Here is a 26,810-nt window from a genome sequence, read left to right on the forward strand (position 1 = left end):
ATGGCCAAATACCCAAGTAATCACATTGTCAAGTTCACCGGTGACACGACCGTGGTGGGGCTCATCACCAGCAACAATAAGACAGCCTACAGAGAGAAGGTGGAAGAGCTCGAGGCCTGGTGCCAGGCAAATAACCTCTTCTTCAATGTCAACAAGATAAAGGAGATGACTTCCAACTCGGGAGAACTTGTACTACTCACATCCCTCTTTACATCAGCGACACAGCAGAGGAAACTGAAAACAGTTTCAAACTCCTGAAAGTGCACATCTCATACAACCTTTCATGGTCCCAAAACACATCCTTCACAGTCAGGAAAGCTCACCGATGCCTCTGTTTTCTGAGGAGGCATTCTTGCGACCTTCTGCAAATGTGCGGTCGAGAGCATCCTATCACGTGGCATGGTACGGAAACTGCACTGCGGTGGACAGGAAGGCTCTACAGCGGGTACTCAAAACTTCTCAGTGCAATACCAGTACCAGCCATCAAGGACATATATACAGAAAGTTGCCAGAAAAGGGCTAGCAATATCATGAAGGACCCCACTCACCCTGGTCACGGACTGTTTGTCCCACTCCCATCACAGAGGAGGCTACATAGCATCCACATTAGGACCACCAGACTCAAAAACAATTACATTCCCCAAGTAATTGAGCAAGGCTGATCAACATCTCCACCTACTAACCAACCCACCACCATGACTTTATCATTTCCTCTCAGAGTCACCTTATGTACAGACATTTTATGTACATAGATACAATCAATGCTAATAAGCCATCTTATGTATTTATATTAATTGAGTTTTCTTTTATTATTGTGTTCTTTATCTTAGAGTGTCTTCTATATGCTGCATCAGATCCAGAGTAACAATAAATTTGTTCTCCTTTACACTTGTGTACTGGAAACAACATTCTTGAAATCTTAAACCTCTTGTTTCACTAATTCTCGCCTCAAGTCTTCCTATTTGCTATCGTTCTCTGCACAGGATGGGAAAAAGCTGCAGAGGGTTGTAAGCTCAGCCAGCTGCATTGTGGACCTTAGCATCCGCACCATCAAGGACATCTTCAAAGGACAATACTCTTAAAAGGCGGCATCCATCATCAAGTATCTCCACCACCTAGAACATGTCCTACTTTTATTACTACCAGAGAGGTGGTACAGGAGCCTGAAGACACTACGCAACATTTCAGGAGCAGCTCCTTCCCTTCCATCATCAGTTTTCAGAACAATGAACCCATGAACACTACCTCACTATTTTTGCACTACTTATTTTTTTGTATAAATACATTTCTTACTATAATTTATAGCATATTTGCTGCTGCTGCAAAATAACAAATTTCACAACATACATATGTTAGTGATAATAAACTTGATTCTGGAATTCTCTGTGGATCAACTACCAAAACAAACAGCATGACACTTACCATCTGTTCTGATTTCTCTGCCTTGTCCTTAATGTCCTTAATCTTGGCAAAAAGCTGTTGAATAGCTTTCTGTGCTTCCTCCAAAGCCTGAATAAGAATAATGATAAAGGTTTAGGACAGTGGCATTGAACAAAGATGGAAGCAAACAAGGCATGGACAAAGCACAATAGTTTTCCCTCTAACACTGTTTTTGCAAACATTCAAGAAGAGTTTTAAAAAATCAAAAAGACAGAAAATAGTAGGAGATCCAATATTAGAGAATGAAAACCTTCATAGTTTTGCTTCAAACTGAAGGTCAAGTAATAGAACAAGTATTATTTCCTAAGTTATTAGAACCAAATAGCAGGTCTTTATAATTATTTGCTTGGTTGAATATTTTTTATGGCTTCCAGTCACTCCTTTCCCCTTAGTGTGTACTTAGATGTACACTCCAACCAACCAGCACACTTCCCTTTCCCGAGAGTAAACACCAAACAGAACTGGCAGGCAACATGGTTCATCCTTCACTAGAATTTCATGGATCAACACTTTTTGCAGAAACCACTTCAACAACTCTCAAACTTTTACAGTGTGGTAGTTTATAACTCTACCCATACTATGCAATGCAATGCTGTACTAATACGTATGTAGCCCAAATCTCCAGTAAACTCAAGAGGAGCAATGTATAATACTAACTGATAAACTAACGCCAGTGCCCTGCAGTTATAGTGAAAGGAAGTCTTGTTTTTATGTGGTACCTTTCACAATCTTCAGATATCCCAAAGCAAACTGAAGTCGATGAAGAATCTCTTGAAGAGTAGTGATTATAGTAATGCAGCACCAATTATGCACTGTATGTTCTCACAAAGAAAATAAATGTGAACAAAGCCAGATGATACTTCTGTTAACCCAACGTGGCTAATGCACACAAACTAGGTGGCCTGGACCAAGTGAGGTCCTGATCCAATAGCAAAGGGATATGATAAGGGGGTTCAAGGTGATGGGAGATCAGGCTCTACTACACAGACTTTGCGCATGTGCACACATATGGATACAAATAAAAATATTCTTGTCCACACACTCTTCCTCAGCACCTTCCCACATTGTCCTATCCTAAACCCTCCAGTTAAACTCCATCCCTAATCGTCATTATTCAGCTCCTTTACCAAGTACATTTTAGTTTCAGCCCCCTTTAATCAGCCATCTCTCTTTCATCTTTTCTCTCAGTACCCTCTTTTCACTCACCCATTTCTCTGCTCTCCCCCTTCAAATCACTCACCTCTCAACTTACTTCCACCTCAGTCACTCCTCACCATCCTCTCCCCTTCACTCACCCTTCCTCTCAGCTTCCACCCACTTCAGCTACCTCCTCTCTCTCAACAGTCCAGTTACTCCCCCATTTTCTGCACTCTTTCTCAGCACTCCCCCTTCATTCATTCCCTTAGCTGCCCCCTTCAATATTCCCCTCTTAGCAGCTTCCCCCTTTACTCAACCCACCCTTGGCAGCCATTAACTCCCTCCCTTTCCCTTACTCCCTTTCAGTTTCACCCCTTTACTCTCTCTCCCTTTCACTCACTTGCCATCTCAATGTCTTTTTCCTTCTTTTATCTTCTCTCAGCTGCTTCTCCTTCACTCTCCCACTTCCCCTTCACACCCCATCCTCTTCGTTCCTTCTACTTTCTCCCGTTCTTTCCCCTCACCATTCACTGCCCCCAACATATTCCCACCAGTCATGCACATACCTCGACTCCAGCCTGACCCAAACTCCTGCTGCTAACAGTATGCCTTCTACCACGGTGGGGCAATCTCCCAACTTCCATTGTTTGTCCTCACTGCCGTGCACTGGATGCTCTATTTCATTAGGAGTTTGAGGAGGTTTGGTATGTCTCTAATGACTCCAGCAAATTTCTACATGTGCATCATGGAGAGCATTCTGACTGGCTACATCACCATCTGGTATGGAGGTGTCAATGCATAGGATCAGAAAAAAACTGCAGAAGTGTAAACTCAGCCAGCTCTATAAAGGCACGAGCCTCCTCACCATGTAGGACACACTTGAAAGGTCACAAAGGCAGCATTCATTACTAAGAATCCTCACAATCCAGGACATGGCCTCCACTCATTACTACCATCGTGGAGGAGGTACAGGAACCTGAAGACACACATTCAGCGTTTTAGGAACAGCTCTTTCACTTTGCCATCGGATTTCTGAACAGTCCGTAACCTCAAGAACACTATTTATTCATAATTTTATACATTTCTTATTGTAACTTGTTGTATATGTTACGTATTGCATTATACTGCTGTGCAAAACAACAAATTTCACGACATACATCAGTGATAATAAACCTGATTCTAATTCAGATTCAGTTGAGAAAAATGTGCATGTTCAAACCATTTATATGAAAGGAGGATAGCTTCCTTTATCAAATTTATTAAATTCACAAAACTGGCAGAATTCCTCTCTATAATAACAATCTCACCATTACTAGGTTACAAGCGCTATGAGGGTTTAACACTGCCAGAGTAAATGTTGTGGGTGTTAAAGCTTTGAAGTCTTTGCAAGCGACAATGAAATTAGTAAGCCAAGAAACGCCATGTGTTCTTGGATTGATCGATCTCGGAAGTGCAGAAAGGGGTGAAGAGATAAGTAATTGAACCATTCTGAGTCTTGAGCCAATCATAACCAATGTGTTGCAGGGGAAAATAAAAATGTGCACCCAAAGATAACTCCAACATTTCCTTCATAACATGAACTGCCTATTCCCACCAGCAGGCTACAGCGTTACCAATAATATTGGGAGCTCTACTGGGAAAAGCCATGAGGGGCAGTTCTGGCTGATTCAAAGCTGAATCCCTCCACTGAGATACAAGGAAGAATACAGGGGCAGGCCACTCTGATTTTTGGGAAAAACCATATTTATGCAAATAGCTTCACATTCAGGGGGATCATTTGATTAATAAAGTGTCATTAGTATCCTCATTCATGGATATCTTAGTACAAACCATTTCTCTTTCAAAATACGTGCTCAAAAATTCAGCACTCAAATGGTTAATTGCATGATTTTTTTTTTCTTCCCCCCCCCCCCCGCCCCCCAATTTCTTTTTACTGAACTGATCGGAATCTGTAACAAATAAAAACCCCATGGCTCAGTTTCAAATATCTGTTGTTAATTAGCTGTAATAATTTTTATTTGATCTTATTTACATTCTGCTGCTGTGGTCTAATTACTGACAGTCCAGCTTCCGATTTTGTCTGAACCTGGAATAATTACCAAGGAGAGCCCGTTTTCAAATACAATGGTGATCAGTAAAAACGGATGAGTTGCTTTTCCAGTCTAAACAAGGTCATCTTCTCTTTCATATGTCAGACTTCCAGACTTAGAGGGGGGAAAAAAATCTTCCTTTTTTTATTGCTTATTTATGAAATCCAATCTCAGAATTATTAAGCAATTCTACCCCATACTCCAAATAAATATCCAATACCATAGACAGGGTTTTATTCCTGAAAATGTTACCTCTCACTCATTCACACAAACACTGCAGGACAAAAGCCAGTAATTACATATTAAGGACATCATATCATATTCCATTGCTACCCTCCGTACTTCACACACTTTCCAATGGAAACACACTGATTTAACAGTCATTTTCCTATGAAACAGTAAGTCAATTATTCTAGGGTTTTAACTATACCCAACTTGCACATTTTGAACTGTGATCTGGAAATGTCAACTGCCAAGGGCAGTAGGCTGTGGAATTCTGCAAATTTACAAGATCTCAAACCCAGATGGCTGTCATTCAAAACAACAAGTAGTGCTCTTGTGTCTTGAATGTTAGACAGGAGCTTTTTCTTTTTCAGGATTCCAGAGAAAATGGCAAGCTTGATATTCAAATCCATTTTCACACAACTCTGATGGAGAATTAATTCAACTGGATGATAAGGAGCCAAATGTAAAACAAATCGCATTCCGGTTGATAGTGAATACATATAAACAGACATCCATTGACATTTTAAGGGCTTAAGCAAAATACCATGTACAACTGACTATAGGGTCCAAATTGAACAAAGCCACAATAATGCTTGAAAGGCACACGCAAGACTTTAAAATATTTCCAATATATTTTGAACAAGGAACACTTCTTATGTTCATAAACACCACAATTTCAGTAATCACATTTTCAAATCAATATAGTTCATTAACAAAATGTAGGTATTTATTTTGATGAGCAAGTGTTTAGACCTGCCCAATGAAATTCTAGCCAGACAACACTGTTCTTTCACTTGGCTGTATAAATAGGCATTCAATTAATGTTTCAGCTAGGTTGTGTGAATTCACTTACAAATTACATAGAATATACAGCACAAGACAGGCCATTTGCTCTGCTTTTCCAATTTGATATTCTTACATTACATGATTTCCCCTACTGCCTTTCCCTATCAACAAACTTCAATTTTCCTCTGCAAGCCTTCAGTAGCTTTCATTTACACAACTCAACTACTTTATTCAGTATTATCTACAGTGGCATGCAAAAGTTTGGGCACCCCGGTCAAAATTTCTGTTACTGTGAACAGCTAAGTAAATAAAAGATGAACTGATTTTCAAAAGGCATAAAGTTAAAGATGGCACATTTCTTCAATATTTTAAGCAAGAAAACTTTTTTACTTCCATCTTTTACAGTTTCAAAATAACAAAAAAGGAAAAGGGCCCGAAACAAAAGTTTGGGCACCCTGCATGGTCAGTACTTAGTAACACCCCCTTTGGCAAGTATCACAGCTTGTAAATGCTTTTTGTAGCCAGCTAAGAGTCTTTCAGTTCTTGTTTGGGGGATTTTTGCCCATTCTTCCCTGCAAAAGGCTTCTTGTTCTGTGAGATTCTTGGGCCTGTTGCATTTTGGAAACAAGTCCTGTGGACTGATAAAGATAAAATAGAACTTTTTTTTTCATCTTCTACTCACTTAGCTATTCACAGTAACAGAAATTTTGACCAGGGGTGCCCAAACTTTTGCATGCTGCTGTACCTAGCAGCAACAAAATAGGCAACATTAAACGTTAAATTTTCCACTTCTGTGAGAGCAGAATGACACTTGACTTATCCACTGAATTCCTTCAGAGATTTTCAAGATTCCAGGTACCAAGAAAATTCATTATTCAGCAGCTGAAACCCCAACATTTTGATTGAAATCTGTCACTGTTTCTAATGAAAGGCCAATTAGAATAGTTTCTCAATGATGGACAATTAGAAACTGGAGGAAAAAAATAGAGACGAGAGAAACTGGAACCTAAAGCAATAAACAATCTGCTAGAGGAGCTCCGCTGTCAACCAGTATCTGTAGGAAAAAATAATTTTTCCTCCTTTATTTTCCTATAACTACTTTTCTCCCACAGATGCACCCTGAATGTTTACACTCTATGGCCACTTTATTATGTACACCTGTACTTTAATGCAAATATCCAATCAGCCAATCATGTGGCAGCAAGTCAATGCACAAAAGCATGCAGAAATGGTCAAGAGATTCAGTTGTTGTTCAGACCAAACATCTGAATGGGGATGACATGTCATCTAAGTGACTGGTTCAAGCTGACAGGAAGGTGACAATAATTCAGATAAGCACACGTTATAACAGTGATGTGCAGAAGAGCATCTCTGAATGCACAACACGTCAAATCTTAAAGTAGATGGGCTACAGCAGCAAAAGGCACTCGGTGGCCACTTTATTGGGTATAAGAGGCAACTAATAAATTGGCTGCTGGGCGTATTTATGGACTCAAACTTATACTGATAGTCAGTTTGACATCAAAAGAAGTGTTTCCATGTAGATGATTTAAAAAATTTATAAATGTTCATGTAAGCCTGACAGCTGCAAATCTGCAATACATAAACACCACTGTTGCTACTGCCCCTCTGTTTTCCATGAAGTAGCTCTGCCTGTGTACATTTAGTAAAATGTATTCTACACGATGCACTTACGCATGGACCACACAGCTATTTGTACTTGAACCTGCCATACAAAAATGTAGCTGTTCTGACTATGCTATAATTGTTTATAGTCCTTTTGTCACAGAAGAATAACTCATTTCTGAAAAACTGCTGGACACAATATACTAGAAATGCATTTGACTGTTTTCTTTCTCTCCTTTTCTTTTGTCCTTTTTTTCCTTATATTTCCTTATCTGCTCCAGAGGAGTCCATTCATTGAAGTGAATTTATTCTATATGCATTGGGCATTTTGGTTATTCACAAAGGAGCTGTGACAGTGAGAATTAGTGAACTGCTATCCATGTAGGTGGGCTTCAGCCTGCATAATCCAACCCTGTCATTGTGCAATGTACCTACACCCACAAAAGAATGCAAACTAACCAGCAGGAATGATAAAAATTTACCATTATTTCCCTTCCTAACCCAAAGGCCAAACATAACATCACAATCACTATCTCACTACAAAGCAGTTTTAACGCAGAAATTACTCACATATTATGATGCAGATGGAGCATCTTCAGCTCCAGCTAAAGGAAACCCGATCAAATCAATTCCATTTTCCTATATTTCCCTGTAGTCCTTCAATTTACTTTCTATCCCCTGCCATCGCCTTCTGACCCTTTCTGTCACTTATCTACACAAAGGGCGATCTGTCATTGCCAATTAACCTAACGGTGCCTCCTTGGACTGGGAGAGGAACCAGAGCACTCGGAGGAAACGTACATGGATCACTGGAGGAGTGAGCAAACTCCAACAGATCAGCATTGAACCCAGTCTCTGGAGCTGCAAGCAGCAGCACTAACTGCTGCACCATAGTATTGTCCAATGAAGGACCCACCTTGCACGCATGGCACTGGTATTCATTTAAAAGATTCTTGAGCCACTTGACTTGTACTTACTAAGAATCCACAGACTTCTAGAATTGAAAATTCTCAAGATTCATAAATCTCCAAGTCAGGGAATGTCTTCTCATCTCAGCCCTAATTAGCTAATCCCTTATCCCAAGGCTTTCATTGTATTCTTAAATAGAATACAAGAATAGATGAAAACTTAAGTGCAGGGTATTGTACCGCCCTCTGCAACTGGATCCTTGACTTCGTAACCAGAAGACCATGATCTGTGCGGATTGGTGATAATATCTCCTCCTCGCTGACAATCAACACTGGTGCACCTCAGAGATGTGTGCTTAGCCCACTGCTCTGATCACTCTATGCCCATCATTGTGTGGCTAGGCATAGCTCAAATATCATCTATAAACTTGCTGATGATATAACCATTGTTGGTAGAATCTCAGAAGGAGACAAGAGTGCATACAGGAGCAAGATATGCCAACAAGTGGAACAACCTTGTACTCAACGTCAATAAGACGAAAGAGGACTTCAGGAAGGGTAAGACGAAGGAACACATACCAATCCTCAAAGAGGGGATCAGAAGTGGAGAGAATGAGGTTTCAACTTCCTGGGTGTCAAGATCTCTGAGGACCTAACCTGGTCTCAACATATCGGCGCAGTTATAAAGAAGGCAAGACAGCAACTATACTTCATTAGGAGTTTGACAAGATTTGGTATGTCAACAAACACACTCGAAAACTTCTATAGGTATACCGTGGAGAGCATTCTGACAGGCTGCATCACTCTCTGATAGGGGAGAGGCTACTGCACAGCACCGAAAGAAGCTGCAGAGGGTTGTAAATTTAGTCGGCTCATTCTTGGGTACAAGCCTACAAAGTACCCTGGATATCTTCAAGGAGCATTGTCTTAGAAAGGCAGCGTCCATTATTAAGGACCTCCAGCACCCAGGGCATGCCCTTTTCTCACTGTGACCATCAGGTAGGAGGTACAGGAGCCTGAAGGCACACACTCAGTGATTCGGGAACAGCTTCTTCCCTTCTGCCATCTGATTCCTAAATGGACATTGAACCCGTGAACACTACCTCACTTTTTAGAAAACCATATATATTATTTCTCGTTTTGCACGATTTTTAATCTATTCAATATACTCATACTGTAATTGATTTACTTATTTATTTTCTCTTCTTCTATATTATTTATTGCATTGAAGTGCTGCTGCTAAGTTAACAAATTTCACGACACATACTGGTGATAATACACCTGATTCTGATTCATCCTCCAAGCTCTCCAAATCAAACAAAGGGTCTCGGCCTGAAACGTTGACTGTACCTCTTCCGAGAGATGCTGCCTGGCCTGCTGCGTTCACCAGCAACTTTGATGTGTGTTGCTTGAATTTCCAGCATCTGCAGAATTCCTCGTGTTTGCATTTTCAGACTTCTGCCTGATCCCCTCACCTAACCATTTCCTTAGTGCCCAACAATCTATTGATTCAAGTTTGAAAATGCTCTTTAAAAAAGTTCACAATTCTGAGTAAAGGAATTTCTCCTCATCCAAGCCCTAAATCTCCAACTACTTCTTCTGAGCCTGTGTCCCTAGTATGAGACAATCTAGCCAGAGGAACCAGCTTCTCAGGCATCTAGTCTAAAAACTGCAACTCATCCAAGCATCCAGTTCAAAAAGTTTGGGCTCTAAAGGGACAACTTTAACATAGTCTGACTGGTAAGAAATTGAAAGGACCAAAGAGATCACCCATCCTACACTTTACCTCGGTGAAAAGTAATGAAGCATTTGGATTTTTAATCAATAAACCTAACATTACTGAATTCCTCATGCAGTGTGTTGCATTACTTTATTTTTCCTAAACTTTCTTTTATTGAGCGTTTTTACAGATAAATTTAATCTTTTCTGACACCAGGTTACTTCTTGAAAAACAGACAACCTTGATCTCTGATGGCTGCTGGGGAAGGAATGCTCCTTTCACCGTGTGGAAAAGTACTTAGTGCTTACTACAGGACCAGAGACCCAGCCTACTCACTGTGCACAGGAAACACATTCCACTGTGTGGGATTTTCCACATTCTCAAGGTAAAGGGGCAAGACAGCCACAAGCTATAACCAACACCCAAGAATGTCTGATTACCAGGGTCCCAGTTCTGACGGCAGCATAAAAATAAGGCAATCCTTTTTATGGTTAGTTGTATTTGGGGGTTAAGAAACAAGCACATAATTTCTTTGTGGAACTGTTCTTAAGATGACATACACGTTCTCATGCCTTGTAATACAAGACACACTGGTACAAACCTCTTGACCTTCTAATTTTCAAAAGCATTAAATTTCTTGTGTTCCTGCATGCCATAAACTCTCACTATGTCTTTTGGAATCCAATTTTTGGAATTTAGATAGCTGGGTGTTACAAGGAGCCACCCATTATAATCGCCATGTTTTCCAGGGAGGGAATATTCTGACAAAGAATTCTCTTTTTAAGTTTCCATCTGAACATTCCTTTCGACTAAAGTCCGATTTAGTTCCTACCCCTCCCCCAACATACTTCCCCCCCCAATCACAACTCAGCCCAGCACCCCTCATTGACACTGTGATGACTAGGATGAGGCAGATGGATAAAATATAATCAGTCAGGCGATAGTTTCTATCATTTATGAACAAAATACAGGTCACTAAGCTGTTTCATGACTACAGAAGGCCACCCAACCCAACCTCATTTTCGTTTCTCTTTTGCTCCTCTGTCCTTCCACAAATCAATGAAGCTGTCCAATTCATTCCGAGAGGCAGCCTCCTTACAAAGTACGTGAAAGTGCAAAGAAATATAAATCATAGGAAACTTCAGTAACCTTGTCCTAGAAAAACAGACCTACTCCCCTGTTTTACTAATTTATGGATTGAAACCAGCACTGAAAATGAGAGCCAACGTGCAGCAGTCAGAGTATCAGATTCAGAACACATATCACAATTACATTTGCATTGGCTACATTTATCTTGGTTGAATACAAAGCCAAATTTGTCTTTTTTGTTCTTTGTGATAACATGAATAAATATTTTAATTTTAAAAAACGATCCCAGTAAAGTCATTTAGAGGTCATATATAACAGAATATGTTTTTTGTTAAGAGTGTAATTTAGAAAATTTTGATAAATAAGTTATGTACAAACTGTGTAACCTCAGTAAACCCTTGGCTCCAATGTTACTTTGGCTTGAACATAATCTATGCTTATGTTTCTGGTTAATACTGCATGTGGAATCCTAGCCTCTACAACCATTATAAACCAGTCCAGCCAATCACTGCTTTGTTTTTAAACCCCTCTAAAGCAAATTTAGGATGATACACTCAGACATCTCTAGCTTCTTGAATGAGACTATCTATATGGTGCCAAACAGCACATAATTATGGGCACTCTGGTCCTGTGTAGTTGAACTCAGCTGAAACTCATTTTGCAGTGCAGAATGAGTGGTTTCTTACACGAAAATGAGACTTCCATCCCAACAATCTGCACAAACTAAACAACAAAAATGAAAATGAAAAGCGGGTTAATCCTGATTTTACGGCTCATAACACAAAGGCATATAGGTGTGCTGTTACTACAATTATATTTATCTTGTAAATAATAGAACATCAAAACCTGTTGTATAATCAGTGAGATTAAAAAATGTATTTCAAAGCTTGAAAGTAAATTCCATTGCAACAACAAAAAAAACACTAAAATATGTTCAGTTTGGGATGGGAGAGGGGTAGTTTCTATGTCAATCCTTTTTTGCCAGTACCTTTTTCTTGAAGATTGAAACCAATATTATTTTTAATACAAGTTTAAAGTACATTTATTATCAAAGTGCCACCATACACTACCCCTGAGATTCATTTTCTTGCAAGCATTCACAGTAGAACAAAGTAATCCAACAGAATCAATGAAAAGCCACACTCAAAGACTGACAACCAATGTGCAAAAGACAAACTGAGCAAATACAATAACAAAAATTATAATAAATAAGAGAAATAATACTGACGAGTTAGAGTTCTTGAAAGTAAGCTAATGTAAAGAATCCAAAGAATATAAACTTATATTCTTATACTTCATAATTTTAATTTGTAACAAAATTTATATTTGATAGAAGTCCCAGCATGCAAAAAAGGTAAAATCTACCTTGAAATATTCATTTACTGCACAATGAAAGAATTGAAAAATATATCCACGGCTGCCCCTCTCAAAATGATCCTAAGCTATGGTAGTATTAGGAGTTTATTTTGAAGAGTCTCATCTCTCCAGTCAGCTATTATTTTATTAAAATAACTTGCTATTATTTTACTCATATCATAGTGCTACGAAAACCAGCAGTTGAACTTGGAGCAGTTCTGATTTCAAAACGAAACCAGAGACGTTTTATAAATTTCATCTTGAACTTACATGGCTCACTGCAAACCTTACAAATGCAAGGCTTCATCAACAGTTGTACACAACAAGGGAGCATCTGGTTTTCATGGGAAATGAATGCTAGGGTTACATACAGTAGGTGGTCTTTGGACAATAAGGTACTGGCACCTCCTTGGCCATGTTGCATGACACTGGATACCATTCATTCTGGAAACAATTCAATTATTGATGGAAATAAGGAAACTTTTAACTATAATGACAACAAAATTGAGATGCCTTCTAGTTTGCTTCCAAAATATAAAGCAGCCCATTATAGAGGAAGTCTCAGGTTAAACCACAAGTACATTCAGCATATATGATAAATGGATGTGGGCAGATATTAGGTAGAGAGAAAATCAGGTTTGGTTGCAAATTTTCTGCTGTGGCACAATGGAATGACATTCTCACTTGAGCAAGAAGATTGTAGGTTTACGTGACATTCCATAGATTTGAACAACATTAATGTTGACATTTCACCACTGTATTCTGGATTATATATTAAACTGAGCCCATAAATGATTTTGAAGTGAATTATCCCAGAAATCCTGTTCACTTTCTGACCCTCAATCAAAATACTTGGAAAAAACTTGCTAAGCCCAAATATGCTGCCAAATTCCTTAATATAGTCTAGAAACTATTCAAGTCCTCCAATGGATATAAAGGACTATGGGATAATAAGGGTGTGAAAAGCACCATAAAGAAATGCTTTTCATGAAGCCTGTCATGGACCTGCTGGCATTGAAAAAAATCACACAAACTAGGCTTTCCATCTTATAATTCCAAACTTCACTAAGAGGCTTTGTACTCCTGTGTTCAGTAAATTCCCTCAAGATCATTCAGGCACAGAAAGCTTGAGGATGACAATATCCACTTTGAGAGAGGATTTCCACTTTGAGGGAGGAATACCCCTCCTCACAACTTCCTTCCACTTCTCCAGGAAAACTGGCTACCATTGATCCGTGCAATCCCCTCCATTTCCCACTAGGATTTACCACAATGCTCTTCAGTGTACAGGAATTTATAGGGTCATAGGCTCTCATTGCAACTAAGTCTAATTTATCACTAGAATCTGCTGTACACAATGATTCACACAACCTCCCAATCACAGATATAATAAAATGATAACACCCGGAAGATTTGCCAGCACAATACTCCATGGGAGTTAAGGGTTTAAAAATACATAAGCAAAAGTTTCAAATATCACATTTTCATTTCCTATTAATTAGTCCAATATTAATTTGTCGTCCTGAGAGGCAAAATATCATTATAGGAATGGCTGGAGCAACAGATGAACTTCTCTTCACCCTTAACCACGGCTTCCAACATATCCATTCCAAAGGTAATGATATTAGTGACAAAAACACCGCATGTCAGCTATCACATCTGCTTCTTATTCACACCAAAAACATGATCTACAATAGACCATGCTCAAAAAGGTGAATATTATTTTTGATGGCTCCTGAATCTAACTTCAAAAGATTTGCCTTTACAGACCGATGTTGAAATGTGTTTGGTTTGGAACTTCTCAGTAAAAACATTTCCTGAATATTTTTTTCTCTGTCCTCTCACGTTTACACAAAAATATTGCTTCAAAGAAGCCATACAGAAACTAATTTAATCTAGCCTTTAAAATATATTATTTGAATAAAAGCAAGGACAGTTTAGTAGAACTGTTTAAAACCAATCCACACATTATCATTAACATGCACGAAGAGTCTCATTTTAAGAAAGCATTCAGTTAAAGGATATACCTGCACACTACTGTAAATAAATCCTGATTTTATATATATATAATAACCTTGAAGCAACTGCAATCATTAGGTGTAACAATTATGTATCTCCAAGTTCACAGGTTAAGCACGAAACATTTAATGAAAGTATTTTGCTTTGATAACAATTTAATAATGCATTTTAATCACACATTAATTCTCACAGACAATAAATAATGTCAGCTACTTCATTACTTAAGCTGCTTCCACTTTACTTCCATTCCCATATTCCAACACGTTTCTATCCACCAGCAACAAATGTGTAAGAAATTGCAGGATCACACCTCCTGGCTCCTTTCAATCTCAGTTCACTTCAGAACTTTGAAAGTATGGGGACTTTAAGCTATTTCCTATCAGTCTATCATAGAAGAATACAACTGCCATAGATGTATCTTTGCAGGAGAAACACCTCGTTTATATCATCCCCCCAATTCCAAGACACCAAAAAGAAAACAAAGAACTAAACACCAATATAAATTTAAAACATTAAAATACAAGAAACTAAGTTATACTGTATCATGTTTAACTTACTCCTTCACTCCTGTAACCGCAACCAATTTTAAACCTGACCAAATTTCTAAAAGATTCTATTAAACTTCAGAATATATATTCCTGTCTTATATCCTAGATCAGGGGTTCCTGACCTTTTTTATGTCATGGATCTTTACCATTAACCGAGGGTCCGTGGACCCTAGGTTGGGAACCCCTGCCCTAGATTATACAGCTACTACCAAATGTTTACTTGATCTGATATTTACATTGCCTGATTGTTCAAAAACCATTGTGTTTTACTGAAAATTTGTACCATTACATTTTAGGAACACCCAGTATTAACAGGTGTTTATCTAGTTATTAACTATCGTCTTACTTGCTGTTTCTAACACAAGTGGCATAGGGAGAAATTCCTTCAGACTCTTGTCTGATGATGAATAATTTTACCACAGATGTCTTGAAATTTGCTTTTATATTAAGCACTGGCGAATGAATCAACTATACCATAGCAACATTTTGCTTTGTATAATGAAGCAGGTTTCCTTACAACCCAGGCATGCTCAATCCTGACGAAGGGTCTCGGCCCGAAACGTCGACTGTACCTCTTCCTATAGATGCTGCCTGGCCTGCTGCGTTCACCAGCAATTTTTATGTGTGTTGCTTGAAATTCCAGCATCTGCAGATTTCCTCGTGTATGCTACCCAAATTCCTCATTTTGTGAACACACCAACTAGCTCAGATGTTTTAACCTGAGAGCAGGGGAACTGGTTAAATGGCTATTAATAAGTAAAGGCGTGAGAAGCAAATACTGACAGGAATCAGTCAAGTTCAGTTAAAATATGATTAATTTTTGTTGAAGATTTCAGCTATACTCCTTGCACTTAACATAAAGTTTGCAATAATATTAATGCCAACTTTTCAAAGATTACTGATGGAGTCAATGAAATAAGTATGTTAACAGCAAATTGCAACCCTGAAAGCTATTAAATATAGTTTTAAAAACTGAAGCTTAAAGTATTTTTAAAACACATTTTAATAGAGCTAGCTACCTACGGACACATTTACTGTGATGACTGCAGCTACATGCATGTGTGTGTACATCTGTGGTAGTTCCGGCTTCCAATGTGCCATTTACCACACAAGTACGTTATTTTTGTTCTGAAAGCTCAAGCAGTTATATCTGTACTATCAACCATCCATGCCCATCTGAGGTTTGGTAGGCTGCACTACATCCAGTGGTCATCCAGATACTTTTAAAATGTTCCTACGGTGTGTTTTGGTCACTCTTTTAGACCATGAGTTCCATCGGTCCTCCACCGTTCATCCCCCTCCCCCATCTACTGACTTAGTTGTTCAGAAGAAAATGACCTCAGGCAAGTCATTCTTTTTACTCAAAATGGAATGTAAATTTCTCAACTCTGCACAATTCAATAATCTTCTTTAAGAAATGAGTCCTGCCCAGTTGGTTGACTCTTAATGTATGCCAGTGGCTAAGAAGTCAGCTGAATAGCGCCAACTATTTAGGCTTCAAAAGAGTGGGCAATAAATGGAGGCTTGCCAGTATCAATCACCAATTCAGATGAAATGGTGCTTGTTTTTAAAAAGGCAACTGAAATACTAACTTGCCATCAGTTTAAATTGAAATTCGGCTTCTTTCGTGCTAGAATGATGTATTTATGAATTATTATGCGAAGGGACCAGTACAAGTACCTGTTGGACTAAATAATCCACTGTCTGTTCCTGACACTAGGATTTGGAAAAGCCAACAGATGACTGTCACCTCACAGTTAATTCAACAAAGGAAGCTCTGTACTGCGCAAAACCGACATCTGGAAGTAGTAACGTGTAAGAAGACAGTATAGTAAACTGATCTGTTCCTCGTTTGTTTTTTCTTCGTTCCATTTCCTGCAGGATTTACACCACTGCCAGAGATGGTACAGTTATCAGGGCCTGAGAGGTCTGTTATACAGCCTTTTACCAATTACAGCTTACTCATCTACACAAGTTCTGCAGCTTACAATAATTACCCCTTTAAATTTACATAAGACTCAGAGATCACTGATGCCCTCTCCAGGAGTATGTTGGGTTTTGCCAGAGAAACCACATCAACATTGAGAAAATATACTCCTGGGTGATATCTGCTGAGGTTTAAAAGATCAGCTGGAGCTATGAAAGAAAAAAGACATGTTTCCTTTATCCCCAAAACAATGGGTTAAAAATTCCAAATACAAGAGACTTTGCAGATACTGGAAATCATGAGCAACGCACAGAAGGAACCTGGATGAACTCAAGTTAAAAATTCTAACATGCATACCAATAACATGCCGGGGACCCATGCCAGCATTTTCTGGGGCCACAAGAAATGATTTCCTAATGAATGCTGCTTGCAACAAAAAGACACCAATTCCCAGAGCTTCAATGCTATTGAACTAATTTCTGATGCAATACATCTTACACACAGATTCTCACTATGGAAGGAATTCTTAAAGCAACAGGCTCAATGGGACAAGTTTCATCTGCTGAGACAGACACCCCGCTTTTCTAATGGATGACAAGTTATCGTGACATTAGAGATGAAAGAAAACTAAGGAGAGCATTTAGAATACATGAAAAGAAAGAAGAAGACCTTGTCCAGCTTATCAGAGATATCTTAAAGTCATGATCATTAAGCATGGGAATAGGCCCTTTAGACAGCACCATTGAGCTTTTTTTTAAAACTCTCCCTATACTCACTCACCTATGCCAGAGATAACTTACAGAGATCAACTTACTAACTCTTTGGAATTAGAGAAGAAACCTGATCTTCCAGGGGAAACACACGTGGTCACAGGGAGAGCATGCAAACTCCACACAGACAGCACAGGAGGTCAGGATTGAAACTAGGTTGCCGGAACAGCGAGGCAACAGCACTATTAGCTGTGCTACTGTACTGCCCTAAATTCAGACAGGTTTCTTAATAGGGTCTCGAGGAAGAAGTGCTCCCTGAACTTACTTTCAAACAGGCCTTCAATCATTAAAGTTTTTTCTTTACATCCACAACCAAACTGTTGTTTTAGCACAGGGGTTCCCAACCTCGTTTATGACATGGATCCCTAGCATTAACTGTAGACCCCAGGTTGGGAACCCCTGCTTTAGTATATCCTAATTATACAGCAGCAATGTCAAATCTGTACTATACTCTGGCAGACATCCACATGCAGGAACCCCATGCACTTGAATTTTACATTGTGCACTGTTTGCACCGGGAAGAGCTCATGGCTTTTAGCAACACACACAAAATGCTGGAGAACTCAGCAAGCTAAGTTCCTCTAGCATTTTGTGTGTTTTGCTCAATATTTCCAGCATCTGCAGAAACTCATGTGTTCATGGCTTTTAGCAATCTTGGAAGGAGCAATGCTGAATGCCCTACACTGCTCTTCTTTCATTTGTTCCTGCATTGAAACTTCATCCAATTCCTGAGAACAAAGAACAGATTGTGAACAATTGTGTCAAATGCCACACAACACCATCATTCAAGGTCCAACTGTCTTTAGATCAGGAGTTCTCAACCTTTTTATGCCATAGACCATAACCATTAAGCAAGGGATCCGTGAACCAAAGGTTGGGGACCCCTGCTTTATATGCTTTCTCATGATCTTCCTCGATATTAGCTGAACATCCAACTCAACTCATAATTCACGCCAGCATGTAGTGCATCAACAGTTAGGTATTTAGCAGATAACATTTCATACCAAACAAGTCCCAGGCAATGGCCAAAGCAAGAGTAACCATCTACCCTTGATATTCAATTTTGCGTTGAATTTTTAATCACTCCACCTGGTGTGTGATCACATAATTTGAACTAAAAGGAGATCCAGTCATGCTACTCAAGTCTCTGAGTCCAGCAGTTCCACACAACAACATACACAACAACATAAGATTATTAGTTCAAAAATTAAGTCTGCTTGTAATTGAGGTGACATTAATAACTGCTGGGGAAAATGTCGTCACCCTTTGGATAACAATTATTATATCTGATCTATCCTCTTATTTTGAGCAACTTCAATTCCCTGTTCAAAACAGTTTTGATATGAGCATTAACAAGGCACAACTAAAATTTGCTGATCTTAGTCTCAAAAAGCAATGCTTTTCCCACGGTTGTGAGTACACACACACACACACACACACACACACACACACACACACACACCACACACACACGTTTATACATACAATTATTTTTTTTCTCTCCCCTTAAGGGTGTGTATATGTATTTTCCCTCAATCTCGGGTCCTCTACCAGAAGCCTGGGAGCTTGAGGGTTCAGTACAGATTCCTTGCTGTTCCTAGTAGTGCGCTCTTCTAGACCAAGAACTCAGATGTTGTTCCTGGGATTTGCTGGAGCCACTCTCCCAGTCCAGGTGTCACAACCCCAAGTGCTCCTGTAACCACCGGGGTTACTCTGGTTTTAACCTTCCACATCCTTTCTATCAAGCACTGGTATTTCTCCAGCTTCTCATATTCTTTCTTCCTGATGTTGCTGTCATTCAGGATTGCCACATCTATTACTATTGCTTTCTTTTGTTCCTTGTCCAGTTTTACTCTGTCTGGTTGGTTGGCCTCTACCTGCTTATCAGTCTGTGTTTGGAAGTCCCAAAGGATTCTACCATTCTCCACTACCGTCTTGGGTGTTTCCCATTTGGACTTGCAAGTCTCCAAGGCATACTCACAGTAGATGTTAAACCATACTCAAATACAAAGAAATAATGTGCATTCTGAAACACTTCAAAATTGAAATTAAGTATATTTACATGTTGTGCATAGGTTACATACCTGTGTAAGAGAACTACAGAGTATCAAATCTAATCTTCGTATGCATGTTTTATTTTCAGTGCATACTTTTTTTATTGGTAACTTTAAACTGCATACTTTTAAACACAAGAAATTCTGCAGATGCTGGAAATGCAAAGCAACACACAGAAAATGCTGGGGGAACTCAGCAGGTCAGGCAGCATCTACGAAAATGAATAAATAGTCAACTTTTTGGGCCAAAACCCTTCATGGGGACTGGAAAGGAAGGGGGAAGCTGCCAGAATAAAAAGGTGCAGGGAGTGAAATGAGGAAAAGCTAGGTGGTATTAGGTGAGGCCAAGTGGGTAGGAAAGGTAAAGGGCTGGAGAAGAACCCCTAATAATATTATTATTCATGAAATAATTAAAAACTTAATTTAGATTTTGTTCACAAAGAATGGTATAAGTCTTGACGTGGAAATAAATGCAAACATTATGGTTACCCACATAATAACCTGAGCAAAATCAGACATAGCAGCTAGTACACTTCAAAAAACAGTTTGTTCCTTAACTTTGTTCACCAATACTATTTCAGTGCCAAAGGAACATAGGGTGCAAAGGAACAAACAATTTTCCAAATAAATAAATATATGCTAATCAAATACCATCAAATTTAATTCAGCAGGTATTCATTCAGGTATGTGTAGAGATTTAATGCATTACACAGACTATAAGAGTCCAAATCAAAAAATTTGGTTATCTACCTGTCGGCCATCTTGTCCTACATTCGTCTGTCCTCTTACTACTGTTCGAATGTTATCATCCAACCGTCTGCCAAAACAAAACACAAGATTTAAAAGGTGTTTTTATATCATTATTAGGCAAGTTCGTCTGCATGGTACAATATCCAAGAAGCCGTACAATGTAGTATAACAGCAGTTTACAAAACATAGAAAAGATATTCAAGTATTTAGACACAAATGCATTTGTGTGAGAATTTTTGAACTGACAACTTGTTAGAGCATAGAATCCTTTCTTATTTTTGACATTCAATATTATAGGTCCTCCCGAACACCTAACTTATGGACACCAGATAAATACAAATGAGGGTTTGGGAGACGGGTGAGGATGGAGCTATCTTTTGCTGGGTGGGAACAGGGCATTTCCATGAGCCCTCTTTCCCAACCCAGCCTGAGCCACAACAACGGGAACTGAGTCATGCTTAGCAGAGTTGGGAATGCTGAGCACTCTCACTTGTTCACTCACCAAATCAGTGAGACTGGCTGGCAACTGCTCTTCCTAGGCCCACTCGTTCTCTCATCACACTGCTTCTGTTCATTTCCGACTAATGGACAGTCCGGATTATGAAGACCTGAGGACTGTTTGTAAAGTTACAGATAACTTAATTTACCTCTCTTTCTATTTCAAAAACTTTTATAGCATTATTCTCAAAGTTCAAAGTAAATTTATTATCAAGGTACATAAATCTCACCATATACTACCCTGAGATTCATTTACTTGCAGGCATTCACAGTAGAACAAATACAATAGAATCAGTGAAAAACTACACACAAAGACTAACAAACAGCCAATGTGCAAAAGAAGACAATCTGTGCAAATAAACCAACAAACAAACAAACAAATAAATAAATAAGAACAATATTTGTAGAGCCCTTGGAGGTGAGTCCATAGGTTGTGGAATCAGCTCAGCATTGAAATGAGTGAAGCTATCCATGCTAGTTATGGAGCCCAAGGGTTGAAGGATAATAACTTGCTAAACCTGCTGGTGTGGGACCTAAGACTCCTGTACCTCCTGCACGATGGCCACAGTGAGAAAACAGCATGTCTTGGATGGTGGGAGTCCTTGGTGAGGGATGTTCCTTTAAGCGGATGGGCTACAGCAGTAGAAGACCACAAACATACACTCAGTGGCCACTTCATTACATACCTTCTACATATGTCACCATATACTACCTTGAGATTCATTTTCTTGCTCCTGTATCTCTTTCCCAATGGCAATCATGAGAAGAGAGCATGACCTGCATGGTGGGGGTCCTTGATGATGGATGCTGCTTATTTGTGGCAGTCCTTCTTGTAACTGTGCTCAGTGTTGGGGAGGGCTATGCCCGTGATGGACTGGGCTGTATCCACTCAAACACTTTCTGTAGGCTTTCACTTTAGAAGACTAATGAACAAAGGAAATGCCTTGAATCCTTCAAAGTCCTCAAAGCAGTGGAATTCAACACTGTATTCAACTAAACAAACTAAACGCATAGGTGAAAACAGGATATTGGTATAAAAGCTAATTCTTCCCATGTGAAGCAATAAGATAGAACAATGAAACAGATGGCAACTTGACACCAAAATGCAATACAATCCTTCAGGGCCTTCAGTTTAATTTCCTCCCAACTTCAAATTCAAATTAGTTATGCCTACAGCCTAGTACTGTTTTCATGTGACTATACAGATGGTAACTTTAGACATCAGAAACATTTTTTTAAAATTTCAGTTACAGATAAAAAAAAATTAATCTAACTGCAGGAAATAAGGGTGAAAAACTCAGAAATCTAAGACCTGGGGATTTGTCCAAAAAGAGGTTTCATGGGGGAGGGGGGGGAAGAAAAACAACCGACAACGAAGACCATGTTAGAACTAAATGGAGTCTGAAAACAGCAGGCTTTTGGATTAATCTTTGTCCTCTGGAAACCTCGTTGATAGCACTGGCTCTGAAGACAATCTTTTAAACCAGGAACCTTCAATATCATTTACACCAAGAATCAGCATCTGTTTTTTTGATTCATATCCCACATTCTTATTTAGATCCCCTTCTCTGATTAAAGGGGTTCTTTGTTACAGAGATACTACAGTACTCAAATGTTCTTATAGATTTCATTTCTCCACTTTATGCAGATATTTTGCTCAGGGTATTCTTTGATTCAATGTTCCTTTCCTATCTTTCCCACACCAACTACCTTCAAAAACATGTATAGCATAGAATTTTCCCAGAATCAGGCCATTTAGTCTGATGGGTTTCTGGTCTACATAAACCTCCTGCCATTTTATAACTCACTCTGAGTATGCTCTTCTATTCCCTTCTCCCTCAGGTTATAAATTGACCTATGGTTAGGCTAGGGTTATATTGGAGATCGCTGGGCAGTGTAGCTCAAAGGGCCGAAAAAGCCTATTCCACACTGTGTCTCAATAACTAAATAAAAATAAATCTTAACCAGATTCTATTAAAATGCAGCAATACACTATGTGACAGTGAGTTCCACATTCTTAACATTCTGTGAAAAAAAAGAAAAAAAAACCTGGAGACACAGATAAAAGAAAAACAGAAAATGCTTAGAAATACTCAGCAAGCCAGGCAGCACCTGGAGAAACTGTTAACATTTCTGGTCTGGGACCCTTCATTTGAAACAGGAAAGAGAGAAGACACAAGCAATACTGCAGATACTGGAAATCTGGAGCAACAGGAGCCCGGTGGATCAGACAGCATCTATGGAATTAAATCAACAGTCAATGTTTCAGCTCAGGATTCTTCATCACAACCCAAAACATCACCTGTCCTTTTCCCTTCATAGGAAAGAGAGAAAGCTATCTGTATTAGAACATAGTCATAGTCATACTTTATTGATCCCAGGGGAAATTGGTTTTCATTACAGTTGCACCATAAATAATTAAATAGTAATAAAACCATAAATAGTTAAATAGCAATATGTAAATTATGTCAGGAAATAAATCCAGGACCAGCCTATTGGCTCAAGATGTCTGACCCTCCAAGGGAGGAGTTGTAAAGTTTGATGGCCACAGGCAGGAATGACTTCCTATGACGCTCTGTGTTGCATCTCGGTGGAATGAATCTCTGGCTGAATGTACTCCACTGCCCAACCAATACATTATGGAGTGGATGGGAGACATTGTCCAAGATGGCATGCAACTTGAACAGCATCCTCTTTTCAGACACCACTGTCAGAGAGTCCAGTTCCATCCCCACAATATCACTGGCCTTACGAATGAGTTTGTTGATTCTGTTGGTGTCTGCTACCCTCGGTCTGAACTGACCATTTCTGCCTGTTATTTTGGCTCAGTTTTGTCTAAGGGTTCTTTAATGTCATTTCCAGTACACATGTGTAAAGGGGAACAAAATATATATTCATAAAGTGACACCAAGCACAGGAGTGTCTGTATACAAGGTGAATGACAGGAAATAATAAAGTAGTGGCAATTGGGGTGTCCAGGGGTGGGCTAGTGGGTGGAGGTGTTGATCAGCATTACTAATTGAGGAAAGTAACTGGTTTTGAGTCTAGGAATCCAGGCATGGATGCAACATAGCCTCCTCCCTGATGGGTGTGGGATAAAAAGCCCATGAGCAGAGTGGGTGGTATCCTTCATGATGTTACTGGCACTTATCTGGCACCTTTTTGCTCATATATCCTTGAGAGTGGGTAGGCTGGTGCCGGTGATAGATTGGCCGGTTTTGACAACCCATTGTAGAGCCCCACAGTTCACCGCAGTGCAGTTTCCACACCACGCAGTGATGCAGCTTGTCAGGATGCTCTCCATTGCTTATCTGTAGAATGGCGCCAGTACAGGTTCCCAGATGAAGGCTCTCAGCCTGAAAAGTTAACTGTCCATTCCCCCTCCAGAATCAGAGTCACAGAGTAACAAAGCATATCAACAGGCCCTTCTGCCAAGCCTTCTCTTACTGACTATGGTGCCCACCAAACTTGTCCCATTTGCCCACATTTGACCCATATCACTAAACCCCTCTTAACCATTCATGCCTTTTGATGCTGTGTGACCCACAGAGTTCCTCCACTATCTTGTGTTTTTGCTCCAGATTCCAACATCTGTAGTCTCCGTGCCTTTGCCCACACACCCACCCCACCCTCTCCCATTTGTATAGAACAACCTGCTCGGCAAGTCCCACAGGCTTCCCAATATCAACACATGACTCAGACAAAGAAGTGATACTTACAGAAGTGAATCTGTCATTCAGATGCCATATTAAGCCATGCAGTCTCAACCCTTCCCACCTTCCCTCTATTGTTTTCTCTCTTTCTCAGTTCCGATGAAAGGCTTCCACCTGAAGCAATAACTGCTTCTCTTTCCACAGATACTGCCTGACCAAGTCATACAGCAGTTTCTTATTTTTATTTCTGAGAAAAGTTTATTCTGAATTTCTTATTACATCTGTTGGTGACCATCATGTATTTAGGATCTCTCATTTTGGGATAACAGATGGAAATAAAGGAAAACCATGGATATTTAAAAAGGTCAGATTAGCTTTATTTTGTCACGTACATCAAAACATACAGTGAAATGTGTTGTTTGTGTTAATGACTATTCTGCTGTCTAGAAGAGCAGTTTGTTTTGTATCAACATCACTTCCTATACACAAGCTGTTTTTATATCATTTCTTGCATGGGTTAGTTTTCACAAGTTTGTTTCTGAATTCCATTTGAAGCACTTGGTGGAAAACACACATCTCCATCCTTTCTTTATTTGCCCTTGAAACAGCAATATCTGTAAGTCTTGTTTTTGGTAATATTGGTAAATATTTAATAGATATATTTTGAAGGAAGTATTATTTTTATCTATCATTATTAAGATATTGTTGCGCCATAACTTTTATCTTGCTTACACTGCATAGTTATGGTGTATTGCATATGTTTATTACCTTGGTTAACACCATTTGTGAGAATAACCGACAGCTTTAGTACATTCAGGCATGTGATGATACTGTCTCGAATTTAATACATATTTTACTTGCTGCAGTTTCACAAGTAAAAGTTCTCATTAGAACGTTCCATCTCGGGTAACTTTTGAGGAAGTGTTAAACTCACTGTATAACTTTGTACATACACACTACGAGGTCAGTAGAATGACCAACACAGCCTGAGGATGTGCTGGGAGCAGCCTGCCATGGTTTTGGTGCCAATTTATCATTCCCACAACTTGCTAACCCTTACGCCTTGGAATGCGGGGAGGAAACCAGAGCACCTGGAGGAACTCCATGTGGTCAGGAGAACATAGAAACTCCTTACAGACAGCTACAGGAATTCAACCCTGATCACTGGCACTGTAAAGCATTTTGCTAGTCACTACTCTACCATGGATATATTATAGGTACCTAGATTTTCAAAGAATAAATTAAGTCATTTTATGGGAGCTAATATATTGTCACGGATAGAAGAATGGCTGGACAACAGGACATGAACAGGAGAGATAAATGTTTGTGTCTGCTTGGAATTGGTTTATTTTTGTCATATATACCAGGATACAGTGAAAAGTTTGTCTTGCATATTGTTCATACAGATCAAATCACTATACTGTGCACTGAAGAGGTACATGCTAAAATCTTAGTGATGAAATTCACTACTGCCTTCAATAGACAGCTTTTTAGCTTTGGAGTAAAAAATATCTGAAAAGCAAGACCCATCATACAGTCTACTGAGCACCTGTAATCCTTACCTTCTGTTTCTTGAGCTACCAACAACAGGCATCTCAAGGAACTGGAAACGTATTCCAATGTTGTCTGGGAAAGTTTTCCAAATTTACTAGAAGGATAAGTAAAGATCTAAGGCCAACATCCCCAGTGTTGAGGTCTGAGCTGGGTCAGGCAGGCCACATCATTCCATGACACAATACTAAACTTGGTTGCTGGAGAATATTGCCAGGCAAAATACACAAGAATGTGTTCCAAGCCTTCTTGGAGTGCAACATCCCCACTGACCCGAAAGAACCTCAGGCCCATGACATCTCAAGATAGAGAAGGATCATTTGGGATGGTAATGAAAACTTCAAGGTGCCCACTGTAGCAGAAGGAGAGAACCACCTAAGAAATTACCCACTCATCTGCCACTCCTGCCCCAGGGTTCCCACACTGGGCTTCACTAGTCAGTTCAGAATCAGGGGATTCGTGTAGGGAGCGATCCCTGCAGAAAGCGGGGTGGGGGGGAGGGAAAGATGTGCTTAGTGGTGGGATCCCGTTGGAGGTGGCGGAAGTTACGGCTCGGCTTATATCTGCAAATTTAGAAGAGTCAGAGGAGACAACAGAAATGCAAGAGATCTTGAGGGGTCTTGACAGTGTGATGTGGACAATTGTTCCTCTTGTAGAAGAATT

At 39.5% G+C, this 26,810-nt stretch overlaps 1 protein-coding gene across 2 annotated transcripts in view; it reads right to left on the reverse strand.

The window, feature by feature from the left end:
• Positions 1 to 26,810, reverse strand: part of vps53 (VPS53 subunit of GARP complex) — a 272,128-nt gene that overhangs the window by 217,666 nt on the left and 27,652 nt on the right. For both annotated transcript variants that reach the window (XM_063031948.1, XM_063031949.1), the window contains exons 4-5: positions 20,446 to 20,512; positions 1,423 to 1,509 (exon numbers count right to left, since the gene is read on the reverse strand). In XM_063031948.1, coding sequence (XP_062888018.1) covers positions 1,423 to 1,509; positions 20,446 to 20,512 — 154 coding nt within the window. The remainder of the gene's footprint in view (positions 1 to 1,422; positions 1,510 to 20,445; positions 20,513 to 26,810) is intronic.

Source organism: Mobula hypostoma, chromosome 23 (genome assembly GCF_963921235.1).
Source record: "Mobula hypostoma chromosome 23, sMobHyp1.1, whole genome shotgun sequence".
Taxonomy (NCBI): Eukaryota; Metazoa; Chordata; class Chondrichthyes; order Myliobatiformes; family Myliobatidae; genus Mobula; species Mobula hypostoma.